Here is a 16,980-nt window from a genome sequence, read left to right as displayed (position 1 = left end):
GAGCCTCTCCCACCTCCGCAGCAGCGATAAGGATGTCCGACTGACAGCAGGCCTAAGCTGTCAGTTGGCCATCCCCTGAAGGCTCCCAGACCGCGAGAGGGTGCAGGCCGGGCTAAGGGGGGACCCCGCCTCCCCGCCAAGTGCATGATTTCGTGCACTGGGCCTCTAGTAAATAAATCATAAAATAGTCAAAGTTTTTCAGTCCATAAAAATCAATGTTCACAAAATATTTCAAACATAAGCCTGAAGATATTAATTCAAGTTTTTATATGCCTCTAGTCATCACTATTCTAAGCACTCTTTATATAAAAGCATCTAGTGAGAAAGTGAAGAGATTGATTAAATTAATTAAACCTAAAGGAAGTATTTCTGTAGAAACCACATAAAATTTTTTTAGTGTTTTAGATTTCCCAAGGAATTGTTACAAGGAAAAGAAATTCATCCAATATTTGCAAGAGGTCTGATTTTAGGAAAGTTTAAATACTGACTCTAAGTCATAAAATAAGAATATTCTATTTCCTGGGGATTCATTTCACATTTTGTGGAAAAAGACTGACCCTTTAAGCAAAACAGTGTTACAAAAAGAATAAAACACCAAGAAATGAAGGACATGTCCTGAAAATGAACTGCACTTTATGTCAGATATTTAAAATTTAAATATAAAAAAAGATAAATTTCCTAGGAAAATTTTAAATGCATTATTGAGAATTACAATTAAATGGCAAAAACTGGAAGGTGATATGCAAGTAGCTGTGTTAACACTGAGAGACTGTAGATAATTTTTACCTTCAAAATTTTAATAATATCACAACTTTCAAAAAAAGGTTACAGAGCATATGTAGAATTTAACTCATTATAGGACATATAACACAGAAAATATGGAATTCTGTAAATGGTTAGAAAAAAAGTACAGGGTAGGGCAAAAGTAAGTTTACAGTTGTTCATATGGAAAATAATAAATAAAAGCATAAACTGTTTTACATATTCACAACTGTAAACCGACTTTTGCCCCACCCTGTATACTTGTTTTTGTGCTACAATTCCAAAAAGGATCCTAAACAAAGTAGTAATCATTTCTCCATCTTTAAGTATGAAGTTATTTTACCAAAACAATCTTAGCAGCATCTGAGAGCTTTCGAATAACTAGAATTTTCCCTCACCTTACACATGCCGTAGTCAGTGAGTTTAATGTGTCCTTCTGAGTCCAGCAATACATTGTCCAACTTCAAATCTCTATAAATTATCCCTCGTTCATGAAGGTAATTTAATGCTAGACTGATTTCTGCAGAGTAAAATCTAAAATAAAATGAAAAAACTCATTTGATTCAAGTTTTAAAACTGTAAATTTCTTTTTTTTTTTATTGCTTTAAGTATTACAAAGGGTATTACATATTGTAAATTTCTAGAGGAAGGTATTTAAGTCATACTCCTGTCTGCAAATTAAAACATCAAAATCATGTTAAAAGATTTTTTTCCCCTGTGTTTTTAGGAACAATACCAAACACAAATTAAAGTACCACTTTAAAACATCTGAACCCAAAACGTAATTATAAAAGATCCAGTATAAATCAACCTCATTAAGTTATCAATTTGAAAGTCTCAAACAGGGGTTGTTAATCTAAATGGACCTCAGGCAGTCCATGCTCCCACAACTGGGGTAAAGTGTAAGTACCTGTGCACACGTATGCACATCTTCTACAGAGTTGTCATCACTTCTCTAAAGGACCAGTGACCTCACAAAATGCTAAGACCCACTGATTCGTGTAGAATAGAAAGAACACTAAAAGCCTATCACTGAAACCATAAAATCCATACCAAAATGCCTAGAGCCCTGACCGGTTTGGCTCAGTAGATAGAGCATCGGCCTGCGGACTGAAGGGTCCCAGGTTTGATTCCAGTCAAGGCCATGTACCTTGGTTGCAGGCACATCCCCAGTAGGGGGTGTGCAGGAGGCAGCTGATCGGTGTTTCTCTCTCATCGATGATTCTAACTCTCTATCCCTCTCCCTTCCTCTCTGTAAAATATCAATAAAATATATATTTTTTAAAATGCCTAGAAAAGGAATTGAAAGAAATTATTCTGCAACCATAATATTTAATATTAAAGAAAGAAGTTTTAAAACTGTCACCAACTCATTACTGATAACCAGAACTTTTGACCTGACTAATGAAAATGAAATACCAAGCTGGTTTATGGCTGCTTAGATGAAGAGCATCACTATCTTGTTTGGAGATACAAAATATATACCTTCTAGCTACTTAATTCTATGAATGGGGAACTTGAGCCTTTAGTCTGTACTTTGGTTCTAGAAAAGCAAACACAGTAAAAAAAAAAAAATTGGAACTTTAATACAATAAACTGGACTACTTTCCCCATGTCCCACTGAACAAATCAGAAACAAACACTGGGTATGTATTCACAAAATAAAATATCATCCATGGCTTTTTTACTGAAGGGCCACCATTTGATAAAGCCTAAATAAACAATAAACATACAGTAAATAAAAGAAAGAGCAGTTTGGCCCTGAGGTTAGTTGATATAACTTATAGCTTCTTATAAAATTGAAGGATATCTCTTTTTGACAAGAAATAAAAATTAATGAACTAGCAAGATTTTCACCAAATACATTATTTTTTTTAAAAAATCTCTAACTTTTGTTACCAACGTGTACAAACTTACAGGCTTCATTTTTTTTAAATTATTCTTATGAAACACAAGAGAGTGAGAATTACTGCTAATTATAAGTAAAAATCAAACCATGGCACTGAACTAAACTTCTTATCCAAGGCCATGATCCTTCCCCACCTAACTCTTCTAATATAGAAACAATTTATAATCTTGTATAATAATATTAAAGAAAGGGCATTAAATAGATAACATTTAATGCTCTTTGCTCTTATTCATCAACATGTATGGAATCACAGGAAAAAAGCCAACATCAGACCAATTCAAAAATTATAATTATAAGAATAGTCAGGCATGTATAATAGCTTAAGAGAGGAACTGTTTTATTACTCTCAAGTATATCTATATATATAAAAGGCTAATATGCTAAGTGTCCGAGCTTTCGACTGTTCAACCAGTAGCTATGACGCACCCTGACCACCAGGAGGCAGACACTCAATGCACAGGCATGAAAACATGGAACAGACTGATGAATCTCAGAGGGAAGGAGGTAGGGGGGAGGGCGGGAAGAGACTAACCAAAGATCTCATATGCATACTAGAGGCCCCGGTGCACAAATTCATGCACCTGTGGGATTCCTCAGCCTGGCCTGTGGGGATCGGGCCGAATCTGTGCACCAGGCCTCCAACATCCTCCGAGGGGTCCTGGATTGCAAGAGGGCACAGGCCAGGCTGAGGGACCCCCCAACCAGTGCACGAATCCATGCACTGGACCTCTAGTATGAATAATAATCATCTAATGAAAAACTGTCAGAGATCACTGCAAACCTGGTAAGATTAATAAGTATTTGTAAATTCAATTATTTCAGAGGCTGATGCTAAAATATTTTAAAGCAATTAGGTTTAGTTGACTAAAGGTTTCCCCTCTAATACTGTTTATACTTTTCAAAAGCTTATAATTATATTATTACATACTATATAATGGTATATATTGTAAAATATTATAATGCAAAATAACTTTTAGGTTAGCTCCCATTACTTACAAAGAATTAACTAGTATCAAAATCAATTAATTTATCTACTGTTTTCAACCACTGGCACATAAAAGTCCCATAGCTGCTCCCCAAAATCCCAACACAAACAATAATCAAGAAATTTACCTGGCATGTTCTTCAGGAAGTTTTCTTTGTCTCTGCATATGAAACATTAGATCTCCTCCATTTACATACTCTATGACAAAGAACAATCTAAAACATAGGAGAGAACACATGAAACCAAGGTCCAAAAGAAGGAAATGTAACTGTGCATTTTAAACACTGTAGAGACCAGTCACAACATAAAGAGCATTCTGTGATTTACCCTGTACAAAAGTCCCAGGAATTTGGTGGAAACAAAGGGTGGTTGTAGTAGAAAGCTGTTAATCACAGTAGATACAAGAAAGTAAACCAGCATGATAGTAGTTCTGTAACCTGCTACTTCTGTAGTACCAATTGCAATCCAGACCCTCCCACTCCTATCCCAATTCTAACGTTAAGGTGGTAAGTCACTTCAACTGTCCCTTAAGGTAAAGAAGTTAGGATTTCTCCCCCTAGTTAAACTCTGGGAAACTTTAAATCTAAAGCTAAAACCTTAGGGATATTTAAAAGTATGGATCTCTACTGCCATATTTTGACCATATATATAAATTCATCTTTATGGTTGAAAGTATTACAGATGTTCCCTTTTTTTCCCCCATTGTCTCCCTCTACATTCCTCACACACACACCACTGACCACCGGCCCTGACCAGGCTATATTTTTTTAAGCAGATAATTTCTTCATGCTAATCTAAACAGATATCACTGATTAGCGTTTGGGTGTCAGGAAATCATAAGCATCATACTGTTGTGTCTGTCTCCATGACTTCCGCTTCAGGATTTGTAGTATGAAGAGTTCTTATTGTGTAATATGCAAAGTATGTAAAGCCCGTAATCACTCCATTATCTTCCAACCTTACCTGCTTTCTGTCTGAAAGCAAGAATGCAGCCCAACAAGAAAAGGATGATTGGATGCCTGCTCAAAAACATGCTTCTCTGTCTGTACCCAGTCAATATCCTATTTTAAAATATGAAAGAAATATTTACCAAACTGAAATATCATCAAACTGTATTTGTTCTTGGCAATTCAATGATCACAAATGCAATTATTAACTAACTATGCTAAATATCAAAGAATGAATGATCATGCAACAATTTATATGCAAAGAGAAAAAAAATACTACCAGTAAATATTTCAATATTATGAAATGGTTTAGAAAACTTTTTCAAAGCTCAATCAAGTACTTTCCCTTGATCATAATATGGTTTGATTTTTATTTTTTAAAAACCTAATAACCATCAGATTTCTTTAAAAATATTTTATATAACCCATTTGAGGCATTATTTAGAAAAATAGACTGAAATAAGTCATAAACATTGAGGTTTTCTCTGAAATGGTACAGTTAAGTCAATTTAACAGTTTAGAAGTAATAAAACATTGTGCTTACCTCATCATCATTGACAAGCTCTTTTTTCACAACTTTCATTGCATAGATGCGATCTGTTTTTTTTAATCGCACCAACAGTACTTTGGCATAACTTCCTCTTCCTATTACCCGGAGCAAATCAAAATCCTGAAGACCTAGACTGGATGATGCTTTGCCACTTTCCCTGGTGTTCATTGCCTGTTGAGAACATTTATATCAGTTATAACTGGTCCTAGCAGGGGCTTAGTGGTTACAGCATCGGCCTGAGGACTGAAGAGTCATGGGTTCAATTCCAGTTAAGGGCAGGTACCTTGGTTGCAGGCTTGATCCCCGGGCACCAGTGAGGGCACATGTGTGAGGCAACCAATTGATGTTTCTCACTCCCCACCACCCCACTTCCACTCTCTCTAAAAAAAAAATCAATAGAAAAAATATCCTTGCATGAGGATTAACAACTAAAAAAGAGTTATAACTGGAAGCATTTTGCATAACTATGATATTTCTAACACCTAGTTATACCTATGACTATTTTTAAAATATTTTCTTATTTAAGTTCTTAACAATTCTTTTCTAACATCATTCCAAACGATGCAATCTAACTACTCAAGAAGTGGGGCAAATTCACGAGTTGAGGTCAGAGGGGTGGTGACAACAACGGAGAGGGAGTTGAAACCTGAGAAATGCTAAAGGATGTCTTTAAAAGGATCTGGTAAGCCCTAGCTGGGTTGGCTCAGTGAATAGAGTGTTGGCCTGTGGACTGGGGGGGTCCTGGGTTCGATTCCAGTCAAGGGCACATACCCAGGTTATGGGCTGGATCCCCAGTGGGGGGTGGGAGGGGGTGCGGGAGGCATCCAATCAATGATTCTCTCTCATCAGTGATATTTCTATCTCTCTCTTCCTCTCTGAAATCAATTTTTTAAAAAGGCTCTGGTAAAACTTTGGGATATAATGGAGATGCAGGAATAAAAATGACACTAACCTTGGTGACTGGGAGAGTGGAGGTACACTGACAGAAACGTAAGTGTGAGCATGAAATAAGATAATGAGCTTGGGTTTTCATTTTGTAGTTAGAAGTTACAATGGGACAGCAAGATGAACAAGTCTGCTGGAAGTCTGATATATGACATCTGAGCTAATGAAAGGACACATTCAGAAACACTGGGAACTATAAGCAGAAAACAAGCATGAGGCAGTTCAGCTACTAGAAAACCTTCTTTTCTACACAACACCAAGGCTCCCTTGGCATGACAATAAGAGCCTTATAATTCATTCATAACTAGAAACGTACTTCTGGTCATCTATAGAGAAGACTGAAGATGATCTTTTATTAGATAGCTGCAAAATTCTCAGCATACAATCAACAGATGTACCCATGAGAATTGAGTATGAATTTTCTGAAGTGAAGAGAATCAAGAAGAGCAAATAGTAAAGTTTAAGAAAGATAAACAAGTAAGCACTGCGTGTGTGTGTGTATGTAATGAAAACTTTTTAAAAAGATTAAAAAGAAGGATCACACATCAAAATTTAGAATAATCTGAATTGGTAAAATGAGTAAGTAAAGAGGAGTAAAGAAAAACCAGATTAGGTCAGATTAAGAAAGCAGAGAATAGTTAGAAGGAAAGCAATGTACAGACTTCATATGGCTGATAGTAAACTATAAAAGAGAGTCAAATGGACATAAGCACTAACTGGGAGGACTGAGTGAAGCTACAGAAGCCAGAACACAAGAACATTACCTTCAAAGGGCCTAACCCAGCCGTGGGCAAACTACGGCCCGCGGGCTGGATCCGGCCCTTTTGAAATGAATAAAACTAAAAAAAAAAAAATGCCGAAACTGGTTTGGCTCAGTGGATGGAGCATCGGCCTGCGGACTGAAGGGTCCCAGGTTCGATTCCGGTCAGGGGCATGTGCCTTGGTTGCGGGCACATCCCCGGTGGGAGATGTGCGGGAGGCGGCTGATCGATGTTTCTCTCTCATCGATGTTTCTGACTCTCTATCTCTCTCCCTTCCTCTCTGTAAAAAATCAATAAAATATATTTAAAAAAAAAAAAAAAAACTAAAAAAAAAAAAGACCGTACCCTTTTATGTAATGATGTTTACTTTGAATTTATATTAGTTCACACAAACACTCCATCCATGCTTTTGTTCCGGCCCTCCAGGTCCAGTTTAAGAACCCATTGTGGCCCTCGAGTCAAAAAGTTTGCCCACTCCTGGCCTAACCCCAACTCCTGCTAATCTACGACTTTATATTCTGCAAAAATGCCTTCAAAAAAAAAGTGAAGCCCCAACTGGTTTGGCTCAGTGGATAGAACGTCGGCCTGCGGACTGAAGGGTCTCAGGTTCGATTCCGGTCAAGGGCATGTACCTGGGTTGCGGGCACATCCCCAGTGGGGAGTGTGCAGGAGGCAGCTGATCGATGTTTCTCTCTCATCGATATTTCTGACTCTCTGTCCCTCTCCCTTCCTCTCTGTAAAAAAATCAAAATATATTTTTTAAAAAAAGAAATGAAATAAAAACCTTTTCAGATGAACATTAACTAAGGATATCTACCCATCACTAGTCAGCTCTCTCTAAAGGAAACACTGAATTCTTGAAGAAAGATGATCTCAGATGGGAGGGAAGACATGCAGGAAGAAATGTAGAAAAAAAGAATAAAATATAGATTAAACTTAAATAAGGATTGACTGCACACGCATGCACACGCACACACACACACATTTTTAAATGTGACAAAAATAGCACCAAAGGCAGAAAGGGAGGGTAAGTAAATTTAATGTATTTTAAGGTCCTTGTATATGATGGGAAATGGGAAAAGTATAATTAGTAATTGTTATTGAATTTAAATAAATTAAGGATGTAAGATGCAATCCCTAAAACAGGGGTCCTCAAACTTTTTAAACGGGGGGCCAGTTCAACGTCCCTCAGACCGTTGGAGGGACGGACTATAGTTTAAAAAAAAACTATGAACAAATTCCTATGCACACTGCACATACCTTATTTTGAAGTAAAAAACAAAAACGGGAACAAATACAATATTTGTATTTGCATGTGGCCCGCGGGCCGTAGTTTGAGGACCCCTGCCCTAGAACAACCAGTAATAGACTAGCAAAACAATGTCAAACGGATTCTGGTCAGGATGGTGGAGTAGTTAAGCACTGTGCTCACCTCCTCCCACATCAAAATTACAACTAAAAAATAGAGCAATCCACCTGGAGAACTACCTGAAGACTAGCTGAACGGAGCTGCTCTAAGGACATAAAGAAGAGGCCACATCAAGACCTGTAGGAAAGGCAGAGACTCGAAACAGGCTGGCCCCACACCCACATGTGGCAGCTGAGAGTCAGGAGGGACAGCCTCGCAGCAGAGGTCCGTGCCTCTTAGGAGCGAGGGGCCCCAGCCCCACACCAGCTCCTATCCCAGGAATCCAGTGCCAGGAAGAGTAGTCCCTGCAACAGCTGGATGTGAAACCAGCAGCAATTCCGTCCCAGCAGAGTGAGATGGAGGGCAACTGGAAACCCAGGTGTTCTCTTAAAGGGCCCGTGCACAGACTCACTCGCTCACAGGCACTCACCCTGAGCTCCAGCAAAGGGTAAGCAGCTCGAAAGGCACCAGAGACATTCTGGGAAAGACTGAGTTGTGTGTCTTCAAGGCGAAAGCCCCACTGAGCGCCCCTCACAGAACCTCCAGGGGCAGGCAAGTGCCAAATCTGAATCCGCATTAAACAGGTAAACACCACTCACCTATTCCTGGTGACTCACTGAGATCCCGACCCACCCAGCTCTGAGGGGATTCCTTCCAGGTCAGACAGAAGGCTGCTCAAAGCCCAGTCCTCTTAAAGGGCCCGCACAGAGACTCAATCGCTCACAGGCAGTCACCCTGAGCTTCCACAAAGGGCCAGCAGCTCACACAGCATAAGACATACGGGGAGAAAGTGAATTGTATGGCTTTGGGGTGAGGGCCACCACGTCCCTGTGCTGAACCCTCCCCTAACACAGCCTTTAGAGCAGCGGTTCTCAACCTGTGGGTCGCGACCCCTTTGGCAGTCGAACGACCCTTTCACAGAGGTCGTCTAAGACCATCCTGCATATCAGATATTTACATTATGATTCATAACAGTAGAAACATTACAGTTATGAAGTAGCAACGAAAATAATTTTATGGTTGGGTCACAACAATGAGGAACTGTATTTAAAGGGCCAGACGGTTGAGAACCACTGCTTTAGAGGTAGGTGGGCACCAAATCTGAATCTGCACTAACCCGGTGAAGAATGCTTGCCCCACGGTGGTGACACCCTAAGACCCCACTCCACCCAACTCACACACTGCCTTGGCTCTCTCAGTGGCTGTGCCTCATAGGCAACCTCAGCTCCCACCAAGAGCGTTCTTAAAAAATCCCCCAAGGTCTGCGGGCCCCAGGCAGATGGTGGTTACCCTTGGTATGCCCTGTGCCTTGGTAGCCAACCTCAGGTTACACCTTGCCCGCTTCCATAGACCTCTGGGCCCAGCACACATAGCTGCCAACCTCAGATCACTCTGTAGCTCTACCAGGTGTCCCTGGGCTGGGCATAGGTAGCAGATGACCTCCGCCTGCACCAAAGCTCCTTACAACAGGCTCCAGAACCAACACGCCCGCTGGCCAGCCTAAGACCACAACAGAGCACCAACCAATTAGTTCCAAAAATGGCACATACCAAGCATGGTCTCAGCAGGCACCCCAGCCCTGCTGGGGTGAATATCACTGTGGTTGTGGCATTCCTCACAGCCACTCAGCCTGAGGGTCAGCCATACCCACTGACAAACAAACAGCAATCCAGGCTCAACTACAATGGGAAGGCACAACCATCCACACAAGGCATATCCTGGAGTATCCAACTCAGGTGGCCAGGAAGACTATCACTGTGCCCCACAGGACACCTACTACAGAAGGCTATCCTGCCAAGTCTGGACGGCATGGCTGACCCACCCAGTACCCAAAACTAAACACAGAGAGGTAGCCAAAATGAGGAGACAAAAAAACATACCCCAAATGAAAGTACAGGAGAAAATGCCAGAAAAACAGCTAAATCAAATGGAGGCAAGAAATCTACCAGGTACAGAGTTCAATGAACTTAGAGGAAGAATAGATAAACTAAGTAAGAACTTCAACAAAGAGAGAGTAAACATAAAAAAGGACATGGGTACCCTAAAAAAAATAATCATAAATGAAGAATCCAATACCTGAAATAAAGAATAGGCTAGAAGAATCAACAGTAGGTTAGATAAAGCAGAAGATCAAATCAGTGACTTGGAAGACAAATCAGTGGAAAACACCCAATCAGAACAGGAAAAAGAAGAAAAGAATTTTTTAAAATGAGGACAGTTTAAGAGACCCCTGGAGCATCAAGTATACCAACATTTGCATCATGGGGTAACCAGAATGAGAAGAGAGAGAGCAAGGATTGAAAACTGATTTGATAAAATAATGATTGGAAACTTCCTTAACATGGTGAAAGAAATGGATACACAAGTCCAGGAGGCACAGAGTCCCAAACAAGACGAACCTCAAAAGGCCCACAACAAGACACATTATAATTAAAACGCCAAAGACTGAAGACAAAGAGAAACTATTAAAAGCAGCAAGAGAAAAACAGTTAGTTACCTACAAGGACGCTCCCATAGACTGTCAGCTGATTTCTCAACAAAAACTTTATATGTCAGAGGGAATTGGCATAAAATATTCAAAGCAATGAAAAACAATGACCTACAATCAAAATTACTCTACCCAGCACAGCTATCATTTAAAAATCAAAGGAGAGATGATGAGCTTCCCAGATAAGAAAAAGCTAAAGGAATTCATCATCACCAAACCAGTATTTCAAGAAATGTTAAAGGGACTTCTTTAAGAAAAAAAGAAAAACAAATATGAATAACAAAATGACAATAACTATATACCTATCAACAATCACTTTAAGTGTAAATGGATTAAATGCTCCAATCAAAGGACACAGGGTGGCTGAACTGATCAGAAACAAGACCCATACATATGCTGTCTACAAGAGACTCATTTCAGATCAAAAGGCACACACAGAATATAAAGGGATGGACAAAGATATTTCATGGAAATGGAAATAAACAAAAAAGCTGGGGTAGCAATACTTCTATTACACAAAATAGACTTTAAAACAAAGGCTCTAAGAGACAAAGAAGGACAATACATAATAGTAAAGAGATCAACCCAGCAAGAAGATATCACCCTGAAAACATTTACACACCCAATTAGGGGCACCTACATTCATAAAGCAAATATTGATGGAAGTATAGGGTCAGATCAACAGCAACTATTGGGGACTTTAACACCCAACTGGCAAATATGGATAGATCACCCAGACAAAATTAAGAAGGAAATAGCATGAAATAAGCCAGTCAATGAAAGAAAACATGATCTCACTCATTTATGGATAATTAAGACCATTATAAACTGATGAACAAAAATAGATACAGAGGCAGAGCAACACCGAACAGACTGTCAAATTACAGCGGGAAGGCCAGGGAGGGTTGGGGGGATGGGTAAGAGAGCAACTGAAGGACTTGTATGCATGCATATAAGCATAACCAATGGACACAAGACACTGGGGGGTATGGGAGGCTAGGGGAAGGTCAAGGGGAGGGGAAAAAGAGGAGGGAAAAAAAAAGGAAATAGCAACCTTAAATGACATATTAGGCCAAATAGATGTAATTGATATTTTTAGAACATTTCACCCCAAAGCAGCAGAATATACATTCTTTTCAAGCACTCAGAGAACATTTCCCAGGAGAGACCACATATTAGGTCACAAACAAGTCTTCATAAATTTCAGAAGATTAAAATAATTTTAAGCATCTTTTCTGACTGTAGTGGTATGAAATCACTAGAAATCAATTACAAGAAAATAACTGGAAAATACACAAAAACATGGAGACTAAACAATGAATGAGTTGACAACGAGATCAAGGAAGAAATCAAAAGATACCTGTGACAAATGAAATGAAAACACAACCCCAAAATCTATGGGACACAGTGAAGGCAGTCCTAAGAGGGAAATTCACAGAAACGCAAGCCTACCTCAAGAAACAAGAAAAGGCTCTCCTTCCCAGAAGCACACCCATGCCTTTCGCTTTTCACATCCCCTCCCACTCCCTGCTCCAGGCATGTTACCACTAGCTTCCTCACTCCCAAGCTCCAACAGCCTTTCCTTTATCTCCATAACTTGTTTCCTAAGTCCATTTCTTCTAGGAATTACTTCTCCTACCTCTTTGATTTACCAAATAAATGTTCTCTTACAATTTGGGTCTTCTTGGTTCTGAATTCTTTCCTAGCCAGAACCCAAGTACCAAAAAAAACTCAAGTTAAAAAAAAAAAGACAGAAACAAGAAAAATCTAAGCAACTCAATTTGTCATATTTTTACATTGTCATATTAAAAGGGTAATGGCATGGCACAGACAGTTTGGCTCAGTGGATAGAGCATCAGCCCACAAGCTGAAGGGTTCTAGATTCTATTCCAGTCTAGGGCATGTACCTCCATTGCAGGTGCAAGCCCCAGGCCTGGTCCAGGTGCATGAGGGAGGCAACCAATCCATGTGTGTCTTTCTCACATCAATGTTTCTCTCTCTCTGTCTCTCCCCCTCCCTTTCAGTCTCTCTAAAAATCAATGGAAGTATATCCTCGGTGAGGATTTTAAAAAAAAGCTCATGGCATAATGTACAATAAGACTAATTAACCTTCAATAAACTAACATGAACAACTATCTTAAACATTTTTATTTAAAAAACTACTTTTAAACATAATTATTTTTTTAAAAAAGACTAATTAACTTACCTCCTTTTCTTCACCAACTTGGTCCAAACTCTCATGACTTGAAGGATTATATGGAATTACTAAAAGCCAACCCCAAACATTAAAAAAAGAGAAAAACAGCATCCATTAAGCTCAGTTTGACTTAAAATTTTCTCTTGATTTGATTATTTTAGTTTTTCTTTCTGGTCTTGATCATTTAAAATTAAGTAGCTGTCTTACTAATAACAAAGTGTATATAAATATGAATTAAATCCTAATCTTTAATGAGGGTAAAGGAGAGCAAAAAACAATCAGTAACCAAGTGCTGATTTTACCAAATATTTTTGCTATTTTAAAAATATTTTCCTTCTTTACAAATTAATCAATTTCTCTATAAGGGTGACTCTTTAAACCCATTTGATTATTTTAGTATGAGTGAGGCATGGAAGCAGGGGGCTCTGGTTTGCATTCCTCACTTCTTTCATACTTAAAATGCTCCTAACTGCTGCACCACGTAGGTGAAGTAAAGAACTGACAAGATTGTACTCTAGGCTTCTATTCCTTGAAGCCACATGGATTAAAAAAAAAAAAAAAAAAAAAGCCTGCATTTCATATAACCAGCTTCTGCTATGAACAAGAGACTAACTATATTCTGTCCTTTCAGAAAAGTCCTCACTTTGCCTTCTTTGATTCATCCCCTATTAGGCTTCTCTATCCCATTTAATTGCTCCTTAAACTTCCCAGATACACATTTGACGTTTGTATCTACTTCACAATTGAATTCACATGATCTTTTTTGAATTTTTATACTGCATCTCTATATCTTTTACATACTTTCTAGTTCTGATAACAAAGCTTTTAATAAAAACAGGTCACTTTAACAGAGTCAACATGGCCCACAAAATCAGTATGTTTTCATTATTGGGGAAAAAAAAATAAAAAACTAGGTTTGCTGAATTTAAAGGGGTCTTAAACAAAATTAACCTGAATTAGAGAAAATAGTCATTTGTTGTAATTTACATATTTGTCTTTTTAAAATGTCAAATGTATGTTAAATATTGTGATGATATTACCACCATAAAATATGGTTACCTAGCTTTTATGTGGGTAGAACAGAAATGTTTTTAAACTTAGGTGTAAGAGTCACTTAAAGAAGTCTTTGGGGGGAAAAATCAATGGGAAAAAAAAAAAGAAGTCTTTGAACAATATTTTGTTGATGAACAATAATTCATGACGGTGTCATTTTTACCTGTTTGTGCATGGTCTGAGTGCATGGATGACGGATCCATGGGCATCATTGGTTCCTAGAAACATTTCCAAAGAAACAGCAACTTAGTGGATTCTTTTTAAATCCCAATAACTCTATAAATTCTGGAGCATTATTTTAATGAGACACATCATATTAACACATAAATTTGACAAAATATTACTTATAATGAGAACTATATTACTATATTTAATTTGCTTTTAATTTTACTATCTGACACCATATAATATTCCTATAAATGAGGTAATGTCACATTTTACAGATAACGGAAGGAACACACGAAACTACTTTCAGGCCATCAAATAGAAATAAAAATTATTCTCCTATATATTCTGATTTCTCTTATACACTACCTAATCTTCTTTCAAGCTCGATATACACTTTAAGTCTCTGGGAGGAGTCTCTAGTACTTGACTTCTTTAGCTGAGGCCCAGAGATGGATTTCAAGATGTCTATACACCTCTTGAAATTCCATGTAAAATTTTGTGGGAAGGTGTCAGTGAACCAAGAAAGGAAAAAGAAATACCCCCTAGAAAATGACTTAACCACTGTCAATAACCTAGGATAATACTAATCCAAACCAAAATGTTACTAATTCATTAATCTTGGACCCAGATTTAATGAATACCAGCAAGAAAAGGTGAACCTGAGAAGGAACATTAATTATACATTTATAATTTTAAGGCTGCCTTAAAGATAGGGCTCATGAATTTCTTACTGCATTTAGCACCTATTCTAAATATAATCACTAACCCTGTCCCACTTGTGTTTTTTTTTTTCCATTCATGGATGACACAAGTCATCCATCACCTAGGAATACACACACAAATATCAATAGTAACCTGGAGAAATTATGTTCATACTTTTTGGCCTTCTGTTTTTCCTTAAGATTGGATTTTTACCTCCGTAACTTGTACAAACCCACATCTAAGCTTATATGAACCAGCTACATAATTCTAACACCAAAGAGACACCGCTAATAATCTTTGTTCAAAGAAGGTACTATGAGTAAACATGGTATAATCGTTCTAGAAGACAATTTAGAAGGAGGCATCCAGATCTTTTTAAATACATATATTCTTTAACCCAATACTGCTTCTTAAGATTTGTTCACCAGTAAGTTCATTATGATTTTCTTCATAGGAAAATTTAGAAAACAACTCCACTGTTCAATCATGAAGAACAGGTTAAAAAAAATTATGGTATTGACATATAACAAAATATTATGCTAAAAGTGATGAGGAGATAGGTAGCTAAATATAGAAAGATGACAAAAATATATTATTCAGTAAGAAAAATGGGTTAGAAAACATTACCCATATGATTTCACTTTTGTTAAAAAGCATGTAAAAGAATGAGACATCCAAACATTATGTGCCTTCTGATGTATAAACACTCTACCTTTGATAAAGTAGTCTCAAAAATAACCCACAAAAATAAAACCCAAGCCTACTATCTAATCAAACCTCTAGATCCAACTATAATATACAGAAAATAAAGAGGAAAGAGGAATATTTTAAACAATACCATGAAAAAAGCAAAAGAAAAATTAAGCAAAACTAAATGACAATAGAGTTTCTCCTACACTTAAATTGTAAGGGGGGGAAAGAGAGAGAGCAAGAGTGAGAGAGCAACACACACAGAAGGGGAGAGAGGGCGATAAAGAGAGAGCAATCGGTATATTTAAAAATAGGGAAGACGTATCAATCAATTGCAAATATGGGCTTCATTTGGATCCTGATTCATAATGAAAATTATAAAAACAGAACATTTATGAGACAACTGAAAATGTGAACATTGCCTGGATGGATATCTGACATAAGGAATTTGGTTTTTAGTTTTTAAAAAGAATCTTTATTGTTAGAGGTACATTCTGAAACACGTCTGGGATTTGTTTCAACATAACACAGGGTTAAATTGGCCGGGGTATAGGTGAAACAAGATTGGTTGTGCATTAATAACTGTTGGAGCAGGGTGATTGGTATTATGGAAGTTCATTACATGGTTCCAGCTACTCTTAATATATGTTTAAATTTTTTCTACATGGAAAAATTTTAAATGCTTATACATATAAATCTTTATGGAAAGATCTATACAAATGACCTTTAGATGGTAGATTTCATGGGAAATTTTTATTTAATTTTTCTTTACTCATCTGTAGTCTATTTTTTCCTATAATGAACATGTTTTTACTGCATATTTAAAAAAGTGAAGCCCTAGCTCAGTGGTGGCGAACCTATGAAATGCGTGTCAGAGGTGACATGCGAACTCATTTTTTTGGTTGATTTTTCTTTGTTAAATGGCATTTAAATATATAAAATAAATATCAAAAATATAAATCTTTGTTTTACTATGGTTGCAAATATAAAAAAATTTCTATATGTGACACGGCACCAGAGTTAAGTTAGGGTTTTTCAAAATGCTGACACGCCGAGCTCAAAAGGTTCGCATCACTGCCCTAGCTGGTTTGGCTCAGTGGATAGAGTGTCAGCCAAAGAGTCCCGGGTTCGATTCCAATCAAAGGTTTGAGTCAGTTACAGGTTCCTCCCTGGCCCAGGCCCTGGCCAGGGCATGTGCAGGAGGCAACCAATTGATGTGTTTCTCTCACATCTGTATTTTTCTCTGCCTTTCCCTATCTCTTCCACTTTCTCTAAAATCAATGGAAAAATATCCTCAAGTGATGATTTAAAAAAGAAAGTGAAAAATAGCCCTAGCCAGTTTGGCTCAGTGGATAGAGCGTCGTCCTGTGGACTGATGGGTCCCGGGTTTGATTCTGGTCAAGGGCACATGCCTG

The 16,980-nt window shown here is 37.9% G+C and overlaps 1 protein-coding gene across 1 annotated transcript in view; it reads right to left on the bottom strand.

Annotated features, from left to right (window-relative positions):
* The window catches only part of PRKCI (protein kinase C iota), a 77,985-nt gene that overhangs the window by 14,561 nt on the left and 46,444 nt on the right, over positions 1 to 16,980 (bottom strand). The window contains exons 7-12 of the mRNA XM_081085927.1: positions 14,169 to 14,223; positions 12,962 to 13,020; positions 5,148 to 5,324; positions 4,620 to 4,717; positions 3,785 to 3,871; positions 1,161 to 1,296 (exon numbers count right to left, since the gene is read on the bottom strand). Of these exons, the coding sequence (XP_080942053.1) occupies positions 1,161 to 1,296; positions 3,785 to 3,871; positions 4,620 to 4,717; positions 5,148 to 5,324; positions 12,962 to 13,020; positions 14,169 to 14,223 (612 nt within the window). The remainder of the gene's footprint in view (positions 1 to 1,160; positions 1,297 to 3,784; positions 3,872 to 4,619; positions 4,718 to 5,147; positions 5,325 to 12,961; positions 13,021 to 14,168; positions 14,224 to 16,980) is intronic.

The sequence above is a fragment of the Myotis nattereri genome, assembly GCF_964212035.1.
Source record: "Myotis nattereri genome assembly, chromosome: 3".
NCBI classification, from domain to species: Eukaryota; Metazoa; Chordata; class Mammalia; order Chiroptera; family Vespertilionidae; genus Myotis; species Myotis nattereri.
This window is presented reverse-complemented; position numbering and strand designations above follow the sequence as displayed.